Source organism: Ostrea edulis, chromosome 9 (assembly GCF_947568905.1).
Source record: "Ostrea edulis chromosome 9, xbOstEdul1.1, whole genome shotgun sequence".
Lineage (NCBI taxonomy): Eukaryota > Metazoa > Mollusca > Bivalvia > Ostreida > Ostreidae > Ostrea > Ostrea edulis.
In genome coordinates this window covers 23,620,667-23,648,161 of record NC_079172.1, presented here as the reverse complement: position 1 = coordinate 23,648,161, position 27,495 = coordinate 23,620,667, and the positions used below count along the sequence as shown (strand labels likewise).

At 35.3% G+C, this 27,495-nt stretch overlaps 1 protein-coding gene across 6 annotated transcripts in view; it reads right to left on the bottom strand.

Moving 5' to 3' along the window:
• Positions 1–738: 738 nt before the first annotated feature.
• The window catches only part of LOC125657909 (uncharacterized), a 38,148-nt gene continuing 11,391 nt past the window's right edge, over positions 739–27,495 (bottom strand). The window contains exons 2-7 of one of the 6 annotated variants that reach the window (XM_056148916.1): positions 25,641–25,753; positions 20,984–21,245; positions 17,916–18,169; positions 16,846–16,939; positions 1,864–1,962; positions 739–1,208 (exon numbers count right to left, since the gene is read on the bottom strand). In XM_056148916.1, the coding sequence (XP_056004891.1) occupies positions 979–1,208; positions 1,864–1,962; positions 16,846–16,939; positions 17,916–18,169; positions 20,984–21,215 (909 nt within the window). In that variant the 5' untranslated portion in view covers positions 21,216–21,245; positions 25,641–25,753 and the 3' untranslated portion in view covers positions 739–978. Of the gene's footprint in view, positions 1,209–1,863; positions 1,963–16,845; positions 16,940–17,915; positions 18,170–20,983; positions 21,246–23,114; positions 23,136–25,640; positions 25,769–27,495 lie in introns of those variants that run through there. The other 5 variants (XM_056148915.1, XM_048888833.2, XM_048888832.2 and 2 more) reach the window with 5 other exon arrangements.

Below are 27,495 nucleotides of genomic sequence, written 5' to 3'. Positions count from 1 at the left end.
AAGAATTTTAAACAAGCAGATGTTGATCTGATTTTTTGAGTGTGAGAAGTTACAAATGGCAATTCCTTTGTGATGCACATTTTCATTGTCTATCAGAAAGGGCATTTGTGTCACAAGAACACATCTAGCTTAATCAGATTCAAAGCTTAATCAGATTCTTCGCTAGCCAAAGGTTTACGACCCGCTTCTCTAGTTGTACATGTAGATCAGAAGTGGAGCAGATTGTAAATCCTTACCTACTTAATGAACTCCGGATATTGTTGTGGTCCAAAAATTATTGCAACTGGTAGGAGACTATGTATTGCCATGGAATATTCTCAGAATGTTTTGTTTTGATATTAAATTTTCCACATCCACCAAAAAAGCTAACATTTACAGCATGCTAAAATTGCATGTACCTGTTATCCTGCCTCTGATAAAAAATCTTAAAATTTCATTGGCTGAAATATACAATGATATTATGCCTCATATTGCCAATATGTCCTATCCACATGGTTTACGGACTGCAACAATATCCGATTGGAAGTTCATTATGTAAGTCATGGTAAAGGGGAAATTGGGGAACCAGGATAGGAATGGTTTGAAATCAACATAAAATCGACAGTATAAATTCATTATGTAGACACTTGCGCCTTGCCCAATTTGATATTTTTTTTTTCAAGGACCCCATATACATGTATTTCCATATTACCCCTCTAAGTGTCTACATAACTATTGATATATGGTACATACACGATGTGATAAATCTATTTTTATTAAAATCATACTATGTACATCCACACATCAGCAGCATCTTTGGATCCATCTTAATGTTTTCGATGCCAGAATTATGCAACATTTATATAAAAAAATTATATATTACATAAGGTATATCTAAACTTGTTACAAAATATACTACATCATATACTGCTTATTAAGGACCTCAGAAGGAGCGAGTTTCACTGGACCATATGTTTTTTTCCAATAACATGATCGTCATTACTTAAACACGATGTGCTTTGTTAATGTATAGCATATACTAAGAAGTGGCTTATATTCCAATCCATCAATTTCTTTTACATTTTTTGGCTCTTGAGGATGAGATAGTTCTCTATTCGTCTCCTTTAATAAATCAAGAAGTTTCACAGGTTCCGACATGTTTTTCAATTTGTTAGCAAGAACATTCCACACATGGCTACCTCTTCTAGATTCAAATCCTGCTGCATAACCTGGAAAAGATGTGAACTTGTGATTAAATTACAAAGTGTGTTTGTGATGAAATAATAATTTTTTTTTAAGATTGCAAGTACTGTTCCATTGTAATTACTCCCCAATAAAGATCATCAGCCTTATGGGGATAGCTATAGTTGAAAATTGAGGTCCTCTGTATTGAGTCATTTAAGATCACGCACACACTCTGTACAAGTAAGTCTGTCACTTTGTTTATTTGTCCTTCATAGCTTGCCAGGGTCGCACAAGTCTTTCCCATATACCCAAATCTGACTCCTCTATCACCCATTCATGCATAGTATGTAGATTTTGACAGGAAGGCAAAGGTCAAACTTGGGGAACATTTTTCTCTTTCTGTCAAGAACTTAATTCATAGAATTCTTGCATGTACTGTGGCTAAATGGCGCATTATTAATCAATGTTTGTAATGACAGAAATGAGTGACTCTGGTGACCTAATGAACAAAATGCTCAAAAAGTGTTCAAGAGGAAAAATTATTACAAATATCTACTAAATTCATTCAAATTGAATGCAGTTGGAGAAATTAAGTTTGCCATGATCGATCAAAATTAAAATCGATCTATTGGTGAAATTATTTTTATGATCTTACTTTACCTCTCTTCCTAACTCAACTGTAATGTGAACAATACTAACCCAGCGGTGTCGAGAACACAATGACGCTGTCATCTATACACGGTGGGGAGTACATTATCTTATTTTCAGCTGGTGGTCGTGGCAAGTAATGAGAAATACCTAAAACATACAATAAATTTCAATCACAATATTAAACCTGTGAGGCATGTACAGGGTTTGACATTTACGTTTTGGAGCATTAGACCATTCGGGCTACTTCAAATGATTTTTACTAGACCTGCATGACCTTATATCCACTAGACCTGACCAACTTTCCAGAAAAAAAATGATAGTTTCTCCATATTTTAAAACTTAATCTCAAATGACAAATGTTAGGTTTGAACTAAGCCATATTTAATTGTCTCATAAAATATCTTTATAGTCTCATCATTGATGATTTTATTTTAAAACACAACAGTTTCTGTTTCTTTATATTCTACCCACTGGCAGGATGTAAATTCTTCAGTCCATTTAAAATAAAACGACTTTTATCATTCTTTAAAATTTTCTATTTCATAAGCCAGCTTTTTTATTCTTCCCTACCTTTTTTTCTGTGAGAAGTCATATTTGAATAGAGACATTACTGCACATGAAAGGTGAAGATAACGAACAGTGATCAATCTCATAACTCCTATAAGCAATACAGAATAGAGAGTTGGGCAAACACGGACCCCTGGACACACCAGAGGTGGGATCAGGTGCTAGGAGGAGTAAGCATCCCCTGTCAACCGGTCACACTCGCCGTGAGCCCTATATCTTGATCAGGTAAACGGGAGTTATCCATAGTCAAAAACAGTCTAACAATCGGTATGAAACACATCAGAGCTAGCATTTGACCTAATGATAGGTTGTATTGGCAAACTAGATCATTACAATGACCATAGAATTTGTGAAATGCTGACTTTAAACGAGACTGTTGGAACCCCTGCACCATCAATTTGTTTGTCAGTAGCCTGCTTCGATTTAAAATCTTACCATAAGCAGAACAAGCTCTTGCATATTGAATCTGTTGAGAGATATAAATACCATATGCAGATTCTATCATTGCTTTCATAAATATGAGAAGTTGACGATGGAGAAGCTGAAATCATTCCGTTTGTCATAAAGTTGAGTTGTTAAATTGCTGTTAATATCTACTGGCGGATTTAGAGGGGGTGTGGGGGGTGCACACCCCCCTCCCCCCAATTTTTTTTTCAAAGTTTATGTTACAAATCAGTGCTTACTATAAAAAGAGGGAAAATCAAATCATATCTATAATAATTGATTCTAAAAGGTGAATGTCAAAATACATAAAGTCCCTAACTTCGCCACTTTCGGAAAACCCTGCGCAGTTTGTAAACGAATGTGATTGTATGTGACCTCATTTTTTTCCATGCTGAAAATCGACAATGAAATGCCGATAAGTTATAACAGTGAATTCAAGAATGTGTCTAAAAACAAATAACAATAAATTAATATGTAACCTATTATATCTATCATACTTTAATTATGTGAAATCAGTAAGCACTTTCCCTTTCATGCGCTATCCCATCGATTCCTACGTCGCAGCGACATGCTTATTTAATAAGCAACATGCTTATTTTCACCTGACAGCCACTTTTATGAAGGTCTATGCCAAGGGTGATTTAAAGGTGATATACCATATTTAATAATGTGGCCAAAATATTTAAATTTTCGTCTAGATTTGCCCTGATGTACTTCACGTCAGAGATAATGTTAGCGCGACATTATTACATGTAAATAGAAATGTTATATTAACCTGATGTACTTCACGTCAGAGATAATGTTAGGGCGACATTATTACATGTAAATAGAAATGTTATATTATCCTGATGTACTTCACGTCGGAGATAATGTTAGGGCGACATTATTACATGTAAATAGAAATATGTTATATTATCCTGATGTACTTCACGTCAGAGATAATGTTAGGGCGACATTATTACATGTAAATAGAAATGTTATATTAACCTGATGCACTACACGTCGGAGATAATGTTAGCGCGACATTATTACATGTAAATAGAAATATGTTATATTATCCTTGTTTATTTCTGTTGTTGATACTTTTTTTTCATATCTTAAAAATTGTTTTTGCTCTGTTTACAAGTTTGAGAAACAGGGACAAAAAAAGGTTGCCATACTGTAGAGGGCCTTGGTGACAGAGTTGGGTTAGTTGTATGTAATACACACGGATGCCCCCCCCCCCCCCCCCCCCCCCCCCAAATCATGCATTAATTTTTTTTATTGGCTATTGTAATTTTTACAATAAAATCTACTTCTTATTTCAAAAAGGAGAAACATCTGTTGAGGCAAGAGGCATAACATGCGATGAAAAGAGGTGTGTGTAGGGGGATTCAAATCCAAGAAATACAAATAGATGGACTCAAATCACAGCTCAATGATGAGCAAATAAGTTTGACTAGAATGAAATTTACTGATGATAAATTTTGCTTCATTTGAGTAGGGTTGATAAAGGTGTGTTTCTGTTTGTAAGAGGGGATGTAACTTCACCTATGAAGGTTAGACCCCCCCCCCCCCCCCCCCCCCCGCCTCTGGAAAAAAATTCCACGTCCCCCCTAACCAAAATTCCTGGATCCGCCCCTGAAAACTCTAAAGAAGATGCCATTTTAAAAGTGTTTTACACAGAAAACACTATATAGCAAGTTTGTCCCTGCCCTGGGGGTCAGAACCCCTACCCCGGGATCATGAAATTTACAATTTTGGTAGAGGCCTTCCTGCTCTACATCACTATGCATTTATTTTTTCTTAAAAATGTGCGGTTGTGGAGAAGAAGATTTTGAAAATTGGTCAATTTTGAGCTGTTTTTGCCTCGCCCCTAAGGCCCCAGGGGTGCAGGAATCCTGAAATTTACAATATATGTCCCCCTTGTTCCAATGATGTGTCATACCAAATTTGAAAAGAATTGGAATAGTAGTTATCAAGAGAAAGTTAAAAATTTCTATTGTTCATACATTTAATAACTGACCATTTTAGCCCCACCCTGATACCACAACCCTACCCCTGGGTTCATCAAATTTACAATTTTAGTAAAGGATTATCTGCTTTTTCTAAATATCCATTTAGTTTCAATTCAGTATCAATAACACTAAAAGATATTATTTGTTTTACACATAAACACTATATACCAAGTTTGGCCCCACCCTTGGGTCAGAACCCCCTACCCTAGGTGTCATGAAATTTATAAATTTTGTAGAAGCTTTCTTGCTCATCTTTACTACATACACACTTTCTCTGCTACATGCCCAGATGTAAAGAAGAATTTTTTTTAAGAAATACATAAATTTTACAGTTTATACCCCAAAATTAAGGCCCCTTAGGGTGGGGAGTCATGAAATTTACAATTTCCGGTCTCTTTCACATACATATGCTACATACCAAATTTGGTCAAGATTGTCCCAGTAGTTTCTGAGAAGAACTTGTTAATGGATGACGCACGAAAAATGACGACGGACGCAGACCAATAGCAATAGGTAACCTGAGTGACTCAGGTGATCTAATAAAAACATGTCAGCTAATAAAGGAGCAAAATTCGTGCCCATGGGGATTCCAACAGATGGTTGGAAGACCTGATCACTAAAGACCACAAAGACATTGTCAATGAGGAACTCCAGCATATTTTTTATTTCAACTTCAGAGTACTTGTGCGTGGAATCAGAGTGGTGTTTAACCAAGTAATGTTTTGGATGACTAATCACGAGATAGAAATATTTGCATTTTCCATTTTTGTTGAAGACCAACTGTCTTTGTCAGATGTCAAAAAGTGTAGTCTTTAATTTATCGTGAGGAATGGCCGTATAACATGTCGTATGTTTTGATGTTGTTGATTTGAGAAAAGTTTTGCAATTTCAAGTTTACTAAAAGTTCTTTCGAATTTTTTAGAATCCACATTTGACTTACACCACTTCTGGCATATGTAGTCGCACAGTACGTTTGAAGTTTCTCCTTCAAAGCTGTTAATATTTTTGTGAGGAGCAAAGATAGGGGCTTGTTAGAACATTTACTGGATCCGGCCAGCAATGTATCTTTGTAAGGGTTTTTATGCAGTTTATATGTAAGAATCCATATGATGGCTGTTTACGACGTAATTATGTTCCCCAAACAAAGTTTGGGAACATATTGTTTTTACTCTGTTTCTTATTATGTTCCCCAAACAAAGTTTGGGAACATATTGTTTTTACTCTGTTTCTTATTATGTTCCCCAAACAAAGTTTGGGAACATATTGTTTTTACTCTGTTTCTTATTATGTTCCCCAAACAAAGTTTGGGAACATATTGGTTTTACTCTGTTTCTTCTTATTATTAAGGTCTTCCGTCTCCTGCGGAAGACCTTACTATTATTGTTCGCGTTCTTCTTCTTCATTATTATTATTATTATTATTATTTTCCTTGGTAGTACACGCGTTTTTCTCAGCCATTTCTCGATCGATTTTCACGAAATTTTCAGGAAAGATGTCTTTTGGTGAGGAGACTTTGCTTGCAAAATTTTGTGCTTGACGTCACTTCCGGTCAGGAGTTATCTCTCTTTTAGTGACTTTTTGAAGGGCCTTGTTGTCCACACATCTCCTCCGTTACTTTTGAAGCTAGAGTCTTGAAATTTCTACACAAGATAGAGTAAACATTTTAGAAGATTTGTGGGGGATTCGATTTTACCGGAGGCGATTTGCCTAAACGCTCGCCTGGACCTAAAAATATGGATGCCAAAATGTTTCGCCGATTTCGGCGATTTTTGACCTTTGATCTCCAATATCTTTTTTCTTGCAAATATTTTGTTAAGACATGTAGAACAAAAGTTGTGCACATTTACGAGATCTTTTCGAAAATATCAAGATTTAGGGGCTAGCCCCTTACATTAGGGATCTAGAAGGGCTCAAAGTCTAGATCAAATATCTCAAAAATCGTTAATATTTTGGTATAAGTCAAAGAACAAAAAATGTTCATCTCAACAATCCAAATCTATTCATATAAAAATTTAGGTCATATGTTACGTAATAAGGGATTTTAAGGGCCAAAACCATAAATTTTTTACCCCTGGTATCTCGAAAACGACAAATATTTTGAAAAGCAATAAAGAACAAAAGTTGTTCAGAATGATGATCTGAACAATATGCATATTTCGTTTTTACCCTACGTGGCCCCGTTAGGGAGCTACAGTTTGGCCCCTAAAAATTACTTCTAGAAATAACTCGAGAACGGTAAAGAATTTCTAAATACTTGTTGAACAAAAAATGTTTGAAATGTCATGACCTTTCTGACGATATCAAGCAAAAGGGGCTGACCCTTTAAATTAGGGGCCCAGAAGGGTCCAAAGGTTTATGAGAATATCTCAGAAACTATTAATATTTTGTAATAAGTCATTGAAGCGGAAATGTTCATCTAAACGAGCTTGTTCTTATCAAATCAAAAAGTAGGTCATATGTTACGTAATAAGGGATTTTAAGGGCCAAAATCATAAATAATTGACGCCTCATATCTTGAAAACGACAAATATTTTGAAAAGCATTATTGAACAAAAGTTGTTCAGAATGATAATCTAAACAATATGTACCTTTCGTTTTTTCCCTATGTGGCCCCGTTAGGGAGCTACAGTTTGGCCCCTAAATATTTCTTGTAGAGATAACTCGAGAACGGTAAAGAATTTCTAAATACTTGTTGAGCAAAAAATGTTTGAAATGTCATGACCTTTCTGACGATATCAAGCAAAAGGGGCTGACCCTTTAAATTAGGGGCCCAGAAGGGTCCAAAGGTTTATGAGAATATCTCAGAAACTATTAATATTTTGTAATAAGTCATTGAAGCGGAAATGTTCATCTAAACGAGCTTGTTCTTATCAAATCAAAAAGTAGGTCATATGTTACGTAATAAGGGATTTTAAGGGCCAAAATCATAAATAATTGACGCCTCATATCTTGAAAACGACAAATATTTTGAAAAGCATTATTGAACAAAAGTTGTTCAGAATGATAATCTAAACAATATGTACCTTTCGTTTTTTCCCTATGTGGCCCCGTTAGGGAGCTACAGTTTGGCCCCTAAATATTTCTTGTAGAGATAACTCGAGAACGGTAAAGAATTTCTAAATACTTGTTGAGCAAAAAATGTTTAAAATGACAAGGCCTTTCTTACGATATCAAGCAAAACGGGCTGGCCCTTTAAATTAGGGGTTCAGAAGGGTCCAAATGTTTTTGAGAATATCTCAGAAACTATTAATATTTTATAATAAGTTGTAGAAGCGGAAATGTTCATCTCAACGAGCTTGATCTTATCAAATCAAAAAGTAGGTCATATGTTACGTAATTAGAGATTTTAAGGGCCAAAATCGTAAATATTTGACGCCTCATATCTTTAAAACGACATATTTTTTGAAAAGCATTATTGAACAAAAGTTGTTCAATGTGTCATAACCTATCGATCAATATCAAAAAATGGGTCTGTGGGCCTCATGGCTCGCCTGTAGAGTCGATTTTTGTCGATATCAGTCGATTTCAAAAACTTGTAACTGGTCAATATTTTGTAAGGACATATTGAACAAAAGTTGTTCAGTTTATCGAGATCTATCGATTGATATCAAGAAATAGGCCTATGGTCCTAATGGCTCGCCTGTAGAGTCGATTTTTTGTCGATATCGGTCGATCTCAATAATTTTTTACAGGTAAATATTTTGTAAAGACATATAGAACTAAAGTTGTTGAGTCTATAGAGGGATAACAAATGACATCAAGAAATAGGCCCGCAGGCCTTATGGCTCACCTGGAGAGTCGAATTTCAAACGAATTTCACCGCAACTTTGCTTCAGAAGCTTATGATATGAAAAATTGATTATATCTAAAGTGTCTTAAAGTCGGAAACTAAATTGGGACTCATTTGTCTTTTTTTTTTTTAACTCCGAGTGCATCAACAAATCGGACGGAAGACCTACTCGTTGCTCGCAACGAGATCGTGTCTAGTTATTATTATTATTCTTTCTTTATTCTTGTCACCCTTTTTTGTCCACGAGTGTTCTCAGAAACTACTGAAGGGATCAAGACGAAACCTTTTTAGGATGATAGAATACTCTTTGTAGATGTGCGGAACGAACGTCATTTTGTCTGAAAATGCATGCATGTGCATGCACGTGCATTGGATTTTTTGTTTACAAACTTTGAAATTCGTCTAACTTTTTTATTTTTCAATGAAATCGTTTGATATTTATATTGCAGGTATAACTTGAGACCCTTAACCGTTTGGCATCATCAAAATTTCAATTCTGCACGCGCATGCACGTGTGCTTCAATTTGATTGGATAAGACAAAACCGTTTATAACTTTCATGTAAATTAGGACAATTTAATGATATTTGCAGGATATGTAAAGATTATAGATATCTACAAATCTATGTTATAAAATTTGAAAACGCGCATGCGCACGCACGTGCATTGACATTTGAATATTCAATTCTTTCAATGACCATAACTTTTTCGTTTTTTGTCAAAATCTTTTCAAACTTGTATTGTATATGTATCTTGATATTCTTAACAAACAAAAACAGTCATAATAACTTTCCAGCACGTGCATGCACATGTGCTTAATTCTGATTGGACGATTTTCTAATCGCCATAACTTTCTTATAAATGATGGAAACAATATGAAATTCATACTGTAAGTATATCTATCAAATGTCTATTGAATGACATCAACATTGATGCTGAGTCATACTCACGTGCCCATGTATGCACGTGCATAGCTTTTCTTTCATTTTTCGGGTACTAAAATGGTCATAACTATTGAATTAAAAACGGAAATGAATTCAAATTTACCCTGAGGATCTATGATATGAATGTCTATGAAATGGTGTCAACAAATTTTCCATTATCAAAATGGCGTGCGCGTGAATGCGCATGCATTGTAATTTTTGACGTCTAAATTTAATTATTGGTCTATAACATTTTGAGATTGCAATGAATAGGTTTGAAAATTAGGTTGCAGGTATGTTTCGGGCCTCTCAATTTATTAATAGTCTCAAAATAACTTCCCTGCACGCGCATGCACGTGCGCTTAATTCTGATTGGACGATTTTGAAATCCCAATAACTTTCTTATGAGTGAAGCAATCGATACCAAATTCATATAGTAAGTATATTGTTCAAATGTCTATTGAATAGTATCAACAAAATTGCTGTGTGGTACTCACGCGCACGTGTATGCACGTGCATTGATTTCGGTCTTTGTAGTTTTGAGTTGCCGTTAATTTCTCCTTTTTCATTGAACAGTTGTGAAACTTCTCTTCTACACATATAGTATGACTTCTGATGTATCGAGATTATTTATATGCACGTACGTGCACGTGCATAAAACTCTCAGATCTTTATAACTGATTTGTATTAGCATGAAATGGACTGAACGTTATAAAATAGTTATATATTCACATGTTTCACAGTTTGCAATGGTTAAAACCACTTGTACTGAAATAAATGACACCACTTGCTGAATGGGGGAATGTTTGGGGAACATCTGTAACGGTCCCCGTTACAATAAGTACTAGTTATTATGTTCCCCAAACGAAGTTTGGGAACATATTGGTTTTACTCTGTTTCTTATTATTATTATTATTATTCTTTCTTTCTTCTTGGGACTTTTTTGTCCACGAGTGTTCTCAGAAACTACTCAAGGGATCAATATGAAACCTTTTTAGGATGATAGTATAGCATATGTAGATGTGCGGAACGAATGTCATTTTGTCTGAAAATGCATGCATGTGCATGCACGTGCATTGGATTTTTTGTTTACAAACTTTAGAATCAGTCTAACTTTTTTATTTTTCAATGAAATCGTTTGCTATTTATATCGTAGGTATAACATGGGACCCTTAACTGTTTGGCATCGTCAAAATTTCAATTCTGCACGCGCATGCACGTGTGCTTCAATTTGATTGGATAATACATAACGATTTATAACATTCATGCCGATCAAGGAAATTTAATGATATTTACAGGATAGGTAGACAAGTCAAATATCTACAGATCGATGTAATAAAAATTGCAAACGCGCATGCGCACGCACGTATATTGTCTTTTGAAGGTTCAATTTTTTCAATGACCATAACTTTTTTTTTTTTGTCAAAATCTTTTCAAACTTGTATTGTATATGTATCTTGATATTCTTAACAAAAGTGTATAGTCATAATTGCCATGCGGCACGTGCATGCACGTGTGCTAAATTCTGATTGGACGATTTTCAAATCGCCATAACTTTCTTATAAATGATGGAATCAATATGAAATTTATACTGTAGGTATATCTATCAAATGTCTATTGAATGACATCAACATTGATGCTGAGTCATACTCACGTGCCCGTGTATGCACGTGCATAGCTTTTCTTTCATTTTTCGGGTACTAAAATGGTCATAACTATTGAATTAAAAAATGAAATGAATTCAAATTTACCCTGAGGATCTATGATATGAATGTCTGTGAAATGGTGTCAACAAATTTTCCATTATCAAAATGGCGTGCGCGTGAATGCGCGTGCATTGTAATTTTTGACGTCTAAATTTGAGTATTGGTCTATAACATTTTGAGATTGTAATGAATAGGTTTGAAAATTAGGTTGCAAGTATGTTTTGGGCCTGTCAATTTATTAATAGTCTCAAAATCACTTCCCTGCACGCGCATGCACGTGCGCTTAATTCTGATTGGACGATTTTGAAATCCCAATAACTTTCTTAAGAGTGAAGCGATCGATACCAAATTCATATAGTAAGTATATTGTTCAAATGTCTATTGAATAGCATCAACAAAATTGTTGTGTGGTACTCACGCGCACGTGTATGCACGTGTATTGATTTCGGTCTTTGTAGTTTTGAGTTGCCGTTAATTTCTCGTTTTTCATTGAACAGTTGTGAAACTTCTCTTGTACTCATATAGTCAGACTTCTAATGTATCGAGATGGTCGAATTATGTATATGCACGTACGTGTACGTGCACAAAACTCTCAGATCTTTATAACTGATTTGAACTAGTATGAAATGGAGTGAAGGTTATAAGATAGTTATATATTCACATGCTACACACTTTGCAATGGTCAAAACAACTTGTACGGAAATAAATGTCACCACTTACTAAATGGGGGAATGTTTGGGGAACATCTGTAACGGTCCCCGTTACAATAAGTACTAGTTATTATTATTATTATTCTTTTTCTCCGGTACTTTTTTGTCCGGTAGTGTTCTCAGAAACTACAAAAGGGATCGATATGAAACTTTCCAGGATGATAGTATAGCGTTTGTAGATGTGCATAGTGATAGTCATTTTGTTTGCACGTGCATGTACGCGCGCGCACGTGCATTGCAATTTTGGTACAAAAAAATGGAAAATCAGAATATTGAAGGAAGCGATATAAAACCTAAATAGGATGATAGTATATCATTTGTACATATGAAAAATAATAGTTATTTTGCCAGCACGCGCACGCATGCGCGTGCACGCGCATTACAAAATTTGTACGCTAACTTTGGAATCAGTCTAACTTTTTTGTTGTTCATTGAAATGGCTTGAAATTCATATCATAGGTAGATATTGAGACCCTTAACTGATTTACATGGTCAAAATTACCAATTTGCACGCACATGCACGTGCGCTTCATTTTGATTGGATAATGCTAAAACGTTTGTAACTATCTTATTTATGAAGCGAATGAGATGATATTCACAGCATATGTAGACAATATGTGTATCTATACGTTGGTGTAACAAAAAATGCCAACGCACACGCGCATGCGCGCGCAACGTTTTTTAAATGTTCAATTTTTAAAGGACGATAACGTTTTTGTTTTTCATCAAATTCTATTCATATTAGGGGTTTAGATGTATCTTGGTACTCCTTACAAATTGTTGTGGTTAGAATTACTGCTCAGCACGTGCATGCACGTGTGCTGATTTCTGATTGGACGATTTTAAAATCGCTATAACTTCCTTATATTTGGTGGAAACGTTATGAAATTCATACTGTGGGTATATGATACAAATGCCTGTTGAACGACATCAACAAAAATTCGGAATCATACACGCGTGCGCGTGTATGCACGTGCAACGCTTTTTTTCATTTCTTGGTACTGAAATGACCATATTGAACGTACATGTAATTAAAGGCTAAAATAAAATGATTTTTTCCTATAGATTCACAAGGACATCACTTTTTAATTGGGGGAGGTTTGGGGAACATCTGTAACGGTCCCCGTTACAATTAGAACTAGTTTACTTATTTGATAAACATTTCCTTACTTTTAATTCACATAAACATATTTTTGAATTGAAATTAATCTAATTTAATACATCTACATGTATTTAACTGAAACAAAACTTTAGACACATTCAAATTGAGCAGATGTAAAACATCACTTCTGACCAAGACTTATTTATTACAACTAAAAATGGAGATTATGTACTCAAACAGTTTAAAATTGTTCACAAAGTTTTTACACTCCCATCATATTACTTTGTGTCTGTCCATCTGAGGTCATGTTTTCCAGACAATTTTCTGTAACGGATGCATGCATTTTTGTATGCCTGTCATTAGAAGGAGCATATTATGTTACGGTGCTGCTCATGCGTCTGTCTGGCTGTCTGTCCATCCGAGGTCATATTTTCCGGACCTTTTTCCGTAACAGATGAATGTATGACCTTGAAATTTGGTCACAATTTCTCCATCAAGAAGCATAAGAGTGAGTTTGCATTTCAGTTGGATTGGTCTGACCTTGACATACTGAATTTAGTATAGGTAGGTAAAACAGATTTCTGGACCTTTTTTGTTACAGATACAGATATTGCCCTGAATAATAGCCTCTTGGAGGAATTTAGTCACAAGCTTCCTCTTGGAGGAATACATATGCAGTTAGTATTTCAGCTGGATTGATGCACTATGACTTACTTTAGGAGTAGAAGTAGGTCAAACAGTTTTCAAGATTTTTTTTCGGTATGATCACAGGTGTTGCTCTGAAATTATGTCACAACCTTTCTCTCAGAGAAATACACAATCAGTTCAAATTTCAACTTCATTGGTGCACTATTACCTACCGTACTTTAGAACTAAAAATAGATCAAATGGTTTCCTGGACTTTTTCTCATCATAGATACAGATATTGCACTGACATTTTGTCACAACCTCCCTCTAAGAAAAATACATAATCAGTTCACATGTCAGATGGATTGGTGTACCATGACCTACTTTAAGGCTTTTATATTCGGAATGTGTGGTATCAATTCAGAGTGCATAATATGCTTCCAGGTTGAATTTAATTGTTGTGCTGTTTGTGTATTGTATTGTTTATTGTGGTACTCTTGTACAGTTAATTTTTAGTTAAGAAAAAAAATTCTTATGGTTTGAAATAAAATTTCTTGTTCTTTTTTTCAACATGACCATGCAGTCATATTAGTAAACTAAAATTTTACCTGACCAGGCATATTATTTAGTAGACTTCTGTGAAACAAGGGGGTTATTAATATATGATCTTTCCTATCCCACATACTCCAGAACCAGCAGGGCAATTCCAATCAAATGATGTACAAAGCATTCCTAGTAAAGGGGATTCAAGTTTGTTCAAAAGAGGGGCCATGCATAAGCTCCCTTCAAAGGGGAAATAATTACAAAAATGCAAAAATAGAGATTTTTGAATATGTTCAGAGGATATTATGGAAAGCAAAAGATTTGAAAAATGCATTTACTTATTTGGTTTTCTTTCATTATTATGTTCCCCAAACAAAGTTTGGGAACATATTGTTTTTACTCTGTTTTTTACAATTAATATTATTTTTCTCCGGTACTTTTTTGTCCAGGAGTGTTCTCAGAAACTACACAAGGGATTGATATGAAACTTTCAAAGATGATAGTATAGCATTTGTAGATGTGCAAAACAATAGTCATGCATACATGCGCATGCACGTGCATTTCATTTTTGGCACAAAATATTCAAAATCAGAATACACAAGATATCGATATGAAACCTTATTAGGATGATAGTATATCATTGTAAATGTGCAAAATGATAGTAATTTTGTCTGCACATGCGTGCATAACATTTTTTGTACACTAATTTTGTAATCAGTCTATCTTTTTTGTCATTCATTGAAATGGTTTAATATTTATATCAAAGGTGGATACTGAGATCCTTAACTGATATGCATGGTCAAAATTACCAATCTGTACGCTCATGCATGTAAGCTTCTTTTTGATTGGTTAATACGAAAATGTCTGTGACTCTCTTATGAATGAAACAAATGGGTTGATATTCACAGAATAGGTAGATAATGTGTGTACCTATATATTGGTGTAATAAAAAATACCAATGTACACACACATGCCTCGTTTTTCGAAAGTTCATTTTTTGAAGGACGATAACATTTTTGTTTTTCATCAAATTCTTTTGATGTTGAATTTTAGATGTGTCTTGGTATTCCTTACATATTGCTGTGGTTAGAATCACTGGTCAGCACGTTCATTCACATGTGCTGATTTCTGATTGGACAATTTTAAAATCACTATAACTTTCTTATATTTGATGCAAACATTATGAAATATATACTGTGGGTATATGATACAAATGCCTGTTGAATGATATCAACAAAAGTGCGGAATCATATTCGCGTGCACATGTATACATGTGGATTGCTTCCTGTCATTTCTTGGTGCTGAAATTACCATATTAAACGTACTAATTAAAGGCTAAAATAAAATGATTTTTTTGCTATAGGTTTACAATGACACTGCTTTTTAATTGGAGGAGGTGGTCCCCGTTACAATTAAAACTAGTGTTAATTTGATTTGATCTTTTTTAATTCTTTTGTATGTCCCTCTTAGTTCCCATTAACCAACCCCACATTTCTCTTCTGTTAGCTTATTTTGCATATCAAGTAATATATACTCCTTATATTATCAGTGTACTTTGAATGATATATTATCATTTTACTTCATATATATTGAGATATTATCATCAAAGATATTGTAATTTCTCATTTACATCATGTACCTTAAAGGAGAAGGCTTATATAGGTGCTGCCTGCTGCCTATAATCCTTATTATGTTATTCTTAATAAAATACAGTTTAATTAAAAACTTCTACAGCTTCAGGACAACTAGAGTAACATTTGTACTAAATACTGGGCATCATACAGCTTTTCTGTAGAAGAATAAAATGTGTAACAAGAGGCCCATGGGCCACATCGCTCACCTGAGTCATCTTAGCCCATAGTTAAAGATTTTCCCTATATATTCGCATGTAAAACTTTGATCGCTATTGTGCCCCTAATTTACCCCGGGGGCCATGATTTTTACAAACTTGAATCTGCACTATGTCAGGAAGGTTTCATGCAAATTTAAACTTCTTTGCCCCAATGATTCTTGAGAAGAAGATTTTTAAAGATTGTTTTCTATATATATATATATATATATATATATATATGAGTATGTAAAACTTTTATACCCTATTGTGGCCTCACCCTACCCCCTGGGGCCATGGTTTTAACAAACTTGAATTTTCACTATGTCAGAAAGCTTTCATGTAAATTTGTACTTTAGCCCAGTGGTTCTTGAAAAGAAGATTTTTAAAGATTTTCCCTATACACATGTAAAACTTAAATCTCCTATTGTGGCTCCATCCTACCCCGAGGGGCCATAATTTTTACAAACTTGAATTTGCACTATGTCAGAAAGCTTTCATGCAAATTTATACTGTCCTAGCCCAGTGGTTCTTGAGAATAATTTAAGATTTTAAATGACCCCACCATATTTTTGCATTTTGTGATTATCTCCCCTTTGAAGGGGGCATGGCCCTTCATTTGAACAAACTTAAAAGCCCTTCACACAAGGATGCTTTTTGCCAAGTTTGGTTGAAATTGGCCCAGTGGTTCTGGAAAAAGAAGTCAGAAATGTAAAAAGTTTACAGACAGACAAATAGATGAACAGACGATGGACAACAATCATTCAGGTGAGCTAAAGAGTTCAGTAAAGTTACCTTCACGTTTCTCTTCATTGTCATATACTACAAATGGTATGCCCAGATCAATATCTTCCTTCTTTTTACCTGGTTCAGATTTAGACCTGCATGCCTGTAAAATACAAGGGGTTCATGGAACACATCTCTCAATTGAGCAGTTGCATTTTCTCACATGGCGACCACCTTTCCATACACAGCATGGCATGAACAAACATGAATCTACCCTAGTACTTCTCTGTTGTATAAAATACAGCTACATATTATATATCCCTCAGGTTTTTTAAAAGATTTTCACAACATCATCCTATTCAAAACATTGAACCCTAATTGCTAGAGTTCCTCAATAACAATATCTTCGTGGTAATTGCATAGTGATCAGGTCTTCCAACAGTCTGTCGGAATTCCCACGAATTGTGCTCATTCGTTAGCTGACCTGTTTTTATATGCATATAAAGTAGTATTCAGAAACTTCTACGTGAGAAGAAAAAATCTCTTGCTGTTGCCTTCAATTCGACATTTAGATATATCAACAACGTTTTATTTATTAACAATAATAACTTTCATTCATAAGTCGATTCAATATATCCCTGCGAACTCAAAATAAGACACCACAGAGTCATCCATTTCTGCTTCATACTTAGATATTTTATTGAAAGTAGATATTAACGGCAAACTAACAACTGAACTTTATGACAAACGGGATGATTTCAGCTTCTCCATCGTCAACTTCCCATATCTAAGTAGCAATATTCCAAATCACCTGCATATGGTGTTTATATATCTCAACTAATTTGATACGCAAGAGCTTGTTCTGTGAATTGGTCAGTTTTTGAATCGAGGCTAGTTACTGACAAACAAGTTGATGTTACAGGCATTTCAACAGCCTCTTTTAAAGTCAGCAATTTTATTTTGACAACGGATAACTCTGTTTACCTGATCAAGGGGGGAGGGTCCTAGCTGGGTTATTGAGTATGATCCCTACAATGGGGGAGGTCCTACTTTATATCTCAGTTAAATATTTACGAAAATTGGAAAGAAATTATAAATTTCAAGTTTTATTTCTAGGTGCACAAGACATGTTTAAATACCTGAATAAAAAATATTTTTGGTATTCCTTTTAGCCTTTTATCTCTGAAAACTTCCACTATTTCCCTCACTGTGACACGTTCGTCTTTAAAACCTTCAGAATAGGACGATCTATCAGGTTCAGGGTGTGTAAGTATGTAATCTTCGTACACTTCCACCTCCTCTTCTGGCGGTGTGTCCGTCTTCAAGATAACGCCATGAGATGACACTGCCACCAAAATACAGCCACAAGATTCTTCTACACAGAGATTTTTAACTAAGAAAATTGAAGGAATTCATTAAAATAACTTAGCAAATTTGGGACAACATAGTAACCTGTAAAGAAAACATTAAATTATATTCATATTCTTCTATATTTCCCCATTAAACTACATTTATATATTCCTTAACAAAACTGAGAACTGTGGTTTATACATAGCCTTGTAGCACAGACAAAGCTATATGTTACAGAACTGGACAAAACCGGTGATGAGTGGGCTGATCGAGTCAGCTATTGCTGTAAGTTGTATAAATTTTACATAAATTTGCATACAGAGTGTGTCTGTCATAAATAGCAGAATGTTCCACTATTTATGACATAACGTCACTATATGATGTTACTGAATGTAAAGCCTCTGAAGATTGTATATGACAATGCTGCAATCCCTGAAACATTCTATTTTCCCACTCTGACGATGGACGAATGGTGAGCAAACGGTGAATGCAACTTGGTGAACAGTGAGCGAACACTGAATGCAAAGTGAACGGTGAACACATGGTGAACACAAGATGGTCTAATCTTTTGGGAAAAACGGATTTTCCCCTTGGATTGTACTTATTTTATAATCAGACGCCGATTAATAATCCCTACAGCGTCTTATTATAAAATAAGTACAATCAAAGGGAAAACTCCGTAATTTGTCAGCACATGATCATCATATGTTTTAATATAAAAGTCATCATTTAATGCTTAAATAGGTTGGCTCCTGAGCTTTTGAGCACAACTGCATAGGATGCTACAACTAAGTATTTACTGGTTCAATACTGATCCCATTGGTGCAAAATATTCCACATCTATTACTGAACCCTATCCAGTTGAAAAAAAAGTTGTGTTAATTCAAATTTTGAAAGGGTTTGGAAGGGACTATATTTTGATCCAATTTATCCTCTATTTGACTAGAAATCCTCTATTTTTATACTTCTATGGGTGTATTTCAGTTTTATAATTTATGATACAAGTAGTTGAGACTTAATTGGAACTACAGGTGACTCTCGATGACTCGAACTTCGATCTCTCGAAGTGAAATCATTGTCCCGATTTTTTTCTATATATAACAAAGCAAATTTACTATAGATCTCTCGAACGTTCTCAATCTCTCCAAGTGATGTTAGGTCCCGTAAAACACATTTCATTGTTTTTCACTCTCGATCTCTCGTAGTGGTGGTAGCGTATACCCACCGTTACCCAAGCATGTAATAATTTCCGCTTGGACCTTACCTGGATTTTGTTGAATGCTGTAGGGGTAATTAGGTGTTTACATCATTGAAACATCACCCATGCTTCTTTGTGGAGGTGACACACTTGAGTATATAATTGGCTAATTGGTCAGTTTACACCATATGCACTGGGGTTTTGTGTGGTGATGATTAAAGTTATATATAATCCGACTGTGAATAAAATCTATAATTTGTTTTGATGTGACAACGAGAAAGTAAGTTTTAAACCTAATTTAGGGATCTATAGACTGTTAAATTTCTCGAGTTTGTTCTTTGTGTAAAGTTACCCTATAACATCGTTTTACTCATTCGTTAGAATTTTTGCTTTGGGTAAAGCGACATAACATTGTGCTGTTTAGTTTGCGATAGTAAAGCTTCATCGGAACTTGGTTTTGTATGCCTATCTAAGCATAATTAAAGAACAAACAAATACATAAACTTAATTGAAATATATTTTTATCAATGCAAAATAAGGTTTTTTTATTTTGATATCAAATTAACTACCTAATGAATACAAAGGAAAACATGTCAAAACGATATGATCATGTTGGTAAACATTTCTGGTTACTGTAAAATCTTAACCATACCGGCGGAGTTTCAATTCCCGAATTTCGATCTCTCGAACTTTCGATTTCTCCAAGTTTTATCAAGGTCCCTTGAACCTCGAGTCATTGAGAGTCACCTGTAGTTCAAATGTAGTAATTTATTAATTTGGTTGACATATTTTTCCAAACAGAACACCGATTCTTAAAAAAAGTTTAGATTAATTTACTCGAAATTTTGTATAAAAATTCAGTATTTTTGCCTATAATTTAAAAATTCAATCTCTAACCCCCCACTTTTTTTAGTTCCATTTTAAATTTTAAGACAGAATTTTGAAAATTATGTGAAATTTTAGGAACTGACATCAATATACTCCTAATATGTCCTAAATTCTCAAATCTGATATAATGAATATTTTCATATATTAAGTGCAAAAATGTCATTATTGATTTCCATTACTAGAATTAAACTTTTCTTTATTTGTATTGTTAGAAGACATGATTATGTATCTATATTTTGTAAAGATGCCGGTGGTTTTTGTTGGTTATGTTGTGTTGACACCAACAGACAGATCAAGTTTAATGGAATAAATTTAAAGTGTAAAAAGGTCATGTTTAGAACAATGTAGCTCAACAACAAGCATTGTGACCACAGTTTGTCTTTTTAGTTTCCTAATTCTCCTTCGATGTAGAAATAAAAAATAAATTTCCCCAAAAAATTGACATTACTCCAAATCTCAGGTGTGAACCTCTTTATATAGCACAGTTAAAAATCACAATAAAATGCTATGACCTTTTTTATATGCTTTATACATTAACAGATTTTTAATCTTTAGCTGAAGCTATTGGGAGGGGGGGGGTGTCTAGCTGAAAGAAATAAAGGTATATATAAAGAAACCACATTCTTCTTCAGGGTCATTTCAAGATGATCAATTTACTGAAGAGGACAAGTAAATAGAAGAGAAACAACTGGGGGGATGTATTGCTGCAAGTACATTTATCCATGTAATCTACAATGAAAATATAATGTATTAAATCATTTCAATACTTACAATTCATCAGTTCTTCATGAAACTTTTTCTTGGATAGATTTCTCGTTTGTTTGGTATCTTCTGGGTATATTTTGAACTTTAATTTTTCCACCATGCTCTTAAAAATTTGTCTCTCGTTGAGAATTCCCGTCCTGCGTGAAGGACCACCTTCCTCTACTAAAAAATTCCAATCAAAGTTGACAGCTCGCCATATTGGTTTCCTTTTCATCACGTCGCAGTAGGTTGCACTCATCCTTTGCTTAGAAATCTGAAAGTAATGAAACTGTTTCCATTTATAAACACTCAGCAAATGGGCCTATCACTGACAACGATTTTCTCTTCTTTGACCTTGACCTTTACACAGAAATCACAAATTAACAGAAATCCAGTCCTTTATGCAAACTAATGAGCATTCCTGCGAGTTTAATAATAAAAATTGGATAAAAATAAAGGCTTAAAATTCTATAAACAAGAGATATGATGAACATGACTAACGGATGAGATATCCAGAACAACTGTATCACAAGTTTAATTATCGACATTAATTTTAACAAGGCATCTATCTTGGCTTCGTCCTGGCAGAGGTACAACTGATGCAATATTTGTTGTTCGGCAGCTGCTGGAAAAATATCTCGCAGTAAACAAACGGCTCTATATGGTGTTCGTGGACCTCGAAAAGGCATTTGACCGTGTCTCTCAGAAGGTGATCTGGTGGACACTGTGAAATCTTAGTGTGGAAGAGTGGATTGTGCGTCTGGTGCAGGGGATGTATGTCAATGCCCGTAGCTGTGTTCGAGTTGGTGATGGCTACAGTGAGGAGTTTGCTGTGAGGGTCGGAGTCCATCAGGGGTCAGTACTCAGCCCTCTGCTTTTCATCATCGTACTCGAAGCTCTTTCACGCAAATTTCGCACCAGTGTTCCCTGGGAGGATCTGTATGCAGATGACCTAGTTATCATTACTGACTCGTTGGATGAATGTGTCAAGAGGCTTCTGACTTGAAAAGAAGCTATGGAAAGGAAAGGACTGAGAGTGAATGCGGGCAAAACCAAGATCATGATCTGCGGTACGGGTCTTGACCTACTTTAGGACTCGGACAGCTTTCCATGTGCTGTCTGTCGTACAGGTGTAGGTAGCAATAGTATTTTCTGCAATGGCTGCAAGCACTGGGTGCACAAGAAATGCAGTGGGCTCATGCACCTGTCTGTGGACCCTGACTTCAGATGTTCAAGATGCAGGAGTACGGCTCACCCTCTTGACGGCAGGCCGCAGAGTGATATCCAAGTTGGTCTGGAGCTTATACGGTTCGGTTTGTATCCTGCCTACAAGGTTTTCCTACTAAGTGATACTGCGACCATGACCTTTGACCTCTAACCTTGAAAAAACATTAGGCATCTTCCTCTCATCATGGTGATCAAATGTACCAAGTTTCAATATCATGGAGCTTACTATTCAGTTTGTATCCTGCCTATAAGGTTTTCCTACTAAGTAATACTACAACTTGACCTTTGACTTCTGACCTTGAAAAAACAATAGTGATATGACATACATGCATTTTGCAGAATCAAAATCTTCAGGATAAGCTATTTCTTTCATGGGGATGTCATAAGTTTGTTACAATCCCTATAAAAAAAATCACACAAATTGAGACCTATGCCTTAATTGTGCTGGCAGCTCAGGGCCGTAGCATACTCCAGCGAGCTATAGGCTCAGTGGCGGAACTCTTATACATGTACTATGCTATCGTTTTATTTACATTTTATTCCAAGGTAAAAATAAGGAGATTAGGGATGTTAACTGAGGCTCTTACATGTAGCAGTGGGCCAGAGAAGCGAGCTAGAGGCTCAGTGGCGGCACTCTTATACTATGTTATCGTTTTATTTACATTTTATTCCGATGTTAACCGAGGCTCTTACATGTAGCAGTGGGCCAGAGCAGTGGTCTCACTGATGGACCGTGTGATGGATACTTCTACTTCTACATGCCAAGCACAATATGGTCAATGAGCAATTACTACTTATGTTTACATCATATTAAGTTTTACGAAGGTCAAGGCATGAACTCACGACCTCCTGATCATGACCTAGGGATTCAATGCTTTAATCACTGAGCTATCATGACAAATAAATTCACAAGTCATTATAAATATATTACCTCACACACACCCTGGTGACCTAGACCTACAAAGAAGATTGGACAGGTTGGTTTCTAGATAACAACAGTGGAGGAGAAATTGTCTGATGAGTCTTGGGCATCTATCATCAGTATGAAAGTGCCTGTGATAAAAGCTGGGTCCATCCAGGGCTTGGCCCTTAACCTCCCACCTAATCAGCTTGCATCCCTGGCCAACACTTAACTTTGTATCCTGGATTTATCAATTAGGGATTCCCCGATTTAGACTTGGTGCTGTTTGAATGTACGTGTTTGGTAGCATATTTCTGTCATTACTTGTCATATAATTATGTCAACTTGTCAGATTTTTTGTCAGTTAATTATGTTAACTTGTCATATAATTATGTCAACTTGTCAGATTTTTTGTCAGTTAATTAGGTCAACTTGTCATATAATTATGTCAACTTGTCATTTTTCAAATTATCTTTTAATTTTGATATGTTAATGCCGTTTGCTTCCCATTTTGATACCTGATAAGTCAACATAATCATCAGACAAGTTGACAAATAGATCCGACAAGTCGACATTTAATGATCTTGGTTACAGTTAGTCTTGTTTGATCATTATATGTCAACTTGTCAGAACACTGTCAATATGTTCACATGTCTGATTATTATTACAGTGTTCGAAATTAACCATAGACCGATAGGCCGAGTCTATGTCAAATGACACTGGCCTATGCCAATTGTAATTGGAATAGACCAAATTGTCTATGCCAATTTTTTAGGTTTAAAGCAATAGAGTTATCCCAAAAGTGGACGTCTGATAAACGTTATGAGGATAGGAGGACATTGTTACGGAAATGAAAAGAAAATATGCTTTCTAAGTACATTAGAAGTAAATAACAATGTTTTAAATTTGTGTTATTTTTATACGCCCGTCTTTAGACGGGACGTATTATGGTACAGTGATGTCTGTACGTCCGTCCATCCGTTCAGGGTTTTCTCTTTATAATTTCATTTCCCTTTCACATATCATGCTGAAACTTGCTGTGTAGCTTCTTTGTGGGTCACTCTAGATCATACTGCAATTTTCATCCATTTCGACCTTTTTTCCAGGAGTTTTGCCCCTTTATTTGGAAATAATTATTATATGGAGGGTACATAATTTTTCCGCCCTACTCCTCCCCCAGTTTTCAAGTGAGAGCCTTCTTATTTTGTGGAGTGTTTGTATGGGTATTGAAGATGTGCATATGGGATGGATTTTGATTTTCTACAATTTTTGAGAAAATTACAGGTTTTTGAACTTAGTCTATTTGGAAATTAATATTCTATGGAGGGTACATAATTTGTCCGCCCTACTCCTTCCACAGTTTTCAAGTGGGGACCTTCTTATTTTGTGGAGTTATCTGACAAGTGGACATTATCTGACATGGCGACAGATTAATCTGACAGGTGATGGCAGAAATATATCGACTGACCAGTTTCAGTGACCTTAGAGATAAACCGTGATTTTCTCATTAATCACTTGGATTAAATAAATAAATTACACGCTACCTTTAACGTAATTAAATTCCTTTACTTTCATCCAAAAATTTCAAATTCATTGATACATTAATTGAATATATTTTCGTAACAAAAAAACATGTCACTTTCTGCTCCTAAAACGGTGACGTCACCTATTTCTGTGACCATTGTTAATATAGGCTTGCCAAGAGTTTGTTATAGTAACTGTAAAAATGTATATACAGGAGGAATGTGCAACTAAATGTCAATTAATAAAATGACATAGTATAGATTTCTAGACTTTTGATATACTTTATATCAATTTGAAGGTTTGCTTGAAAAAGGAATAAGTAAATGGGCTTATTTTTGGGGTGCTTGTGTTGATTTTTTGCATACTCTCCTTCTAGTAGTTCATTTTCGGAAAAAAAATGAAGACGTGTTCTGTGTATGTTTGCAAACACTACAGCGAATTAAATTGATTACGAAATCAACACCCAGAAACGACAACGCGCACACGTAAACAAAAGGTCACTGATTCCGGTCAGTCACCGAAAAAGGGCAGTCGACGATAATATGCCACCATATATACACCTGCATTTATTGCACAGTACAACTTATTAAAATTAAAAACATTAAAAACAATGTATGACCAACTAAACTTATCTTCATTGAAGAAACAAGATAACTTTAAAAGTATCAATCAATAAAAAGAAGAAATGACTTGTCCTTTATATAAAGCGTGTTAGATTATGTCGTCATAATGTGGCGCATTTTATTATATTTTTTTTTACCTTTCCAACGGATTCGAAGCTTCACGTAAAAACATGACCGTGGACTATATAGTTTGAAATGGGGATAGTGGAATTACTGTCAAAATCACAAGCACTACGTACTACTTTGTTCCAAACAAATCCACTAGTTAATTCCACTCTACTTTCACTTTCAAAAGGCCCTGTTTCAGTGTTTGTAAACATTAGGCCTCAATTTTTTTGTACACGGCAATCCCATTAATGATATATAACCTCCATGCACACATTCTAAAACATGTATTCAATAATCATACCTACAGTAACAACTAATATCAATATAGCCTTCAACGAGTGGTCCTATCCTGTAAACTTTTTACGACACCAAGCGGCAGACAACTCACTCTGAGGGTGGGCGGTAAATCTAGTACTGCCGACTTGGTGATGACTAGATGGTATCCCTCAAAAGCAGGTGACCCACGAGTTACTTGCCCCTGATCATAGATGGAAAGATAAGTCGTACGTCGAATAATATTTCGTAAAGAAATGTGTTTACGATGAAGAAGGCAAAGAAAATTGTTGGGATTTTTTTACTAATTAAGATTACTAATTAAACCCTAATTAGCTGAACTATTAAAAATGTAAGAAATAAATAAAGCAATGAACGCAATATGGAGAGAAATACGATTTGATAGAAAGTGTACAGAGTATTATTTAATTAACATAATTAATCAAACCCTAATTCTCTCAGATGTTAAAAACAGTAAGAAATTTGATATAAAAAACTGTAAGGGGCGAGATCAAAAGATTGATTTCGGATAAAAATCTAAATTCAAATAGTTAGGGGGAGGAGGGGGAGGGGGTGTTAAAACTTCTGTAAGTTTCATTCATCCGACATCGATTACACATTAGTCGAAAAAGGAGAAAGACAAGTGACTGTTAAAACTACATGACGATATTACATTTTAATGAACATTTGATAGTTTTAATCTACACTTTCATTTGTGAATAAACAGAAGATAGGGTATACAGAGTTATTTATACTCGTTTGTTCTTACTTGTTAATCGATTATAGTTTAAACACTCATCATATCTAGTTTAGGGGGTCGTTGTAGGGGCGGAGGGGGGGGGGGGGGGCGTAAAAACTATGTGAATTTAGTTTTTTTGTCAGACATTGAACTTTCGATCTCGCCCCTAGGAAGTAGATAAAACAGCGAATGCAACATGGAAAAAAATAATATTTAATAAGAAGTCTTATTAAAAGCAAAACTGATGATATCTAGCGGTGGTCAAAGTAACATATCTTTAGAAATTATTTTTGAAAGTACAGAAGGGTATTTTTGATCAAAAGTTAATCATAGAAATTATTTTAATTACCCCCCCCCCCCCCTCATTCAGTACACAAAATCAACTCAAAACTTTCATTCAACATTATAACTCACTAAAAAGACCATTCCTCAAAACCTGCTTTTGGATATCGAGTTAATTATTAAGACCAAACTAACTCAAGATCCAGGGCGAGATAAACACCTACTTTTGAGGGATACCAGATAAGCTTTGCCACCCAGCGAGCCCTATGCAAGACCTGCCTTTCAGGGATACCGAGTTCATTAATAGGGCTCAACTAGCCCGGGTTCCCGGGCGATCAAAACACCTACTTTTGAGTGATACCAAATAAGCTTTACCACCCAGCGAGCCCTATGATAGACTTGCCTTTCAGGGATACCAAGTTAATTATCAAGGCTCAACTAGCCCGGGTAACCGGGCGATCGAAACACCTACTTTTGATGGATACCAGATAAGCTTTACCCTAACCCTAACCCTAACCCTAATTATGATGTTCTTAAACCTAACCCTAATTGCCCTCCTAATTAAAGAATCAAGTCCCGTGGGTAGAGTAATTAAGGTGTGAGCACAGCGTGGGTGTTAGATCCTCCGGAAATCGCCAAGTTTTAACTTGCCCCAACCCCCGGGATGCTAGGGTTTTGGTTTTTTTTGACAAAGTTATGGCAAAATCCATAAAAAGGCGAAAAATGCCCTTAAACTCTGATTTCCCATAAAGGATCAGATAAAACTAATTAGGGGTTGAATAGGGGATCAAAATTAAGGGCTAACCCTCTGGGAAGGGATAGCCCAGCACCCCTAGAAATATGGCTCAAAGGGACCCAGGAA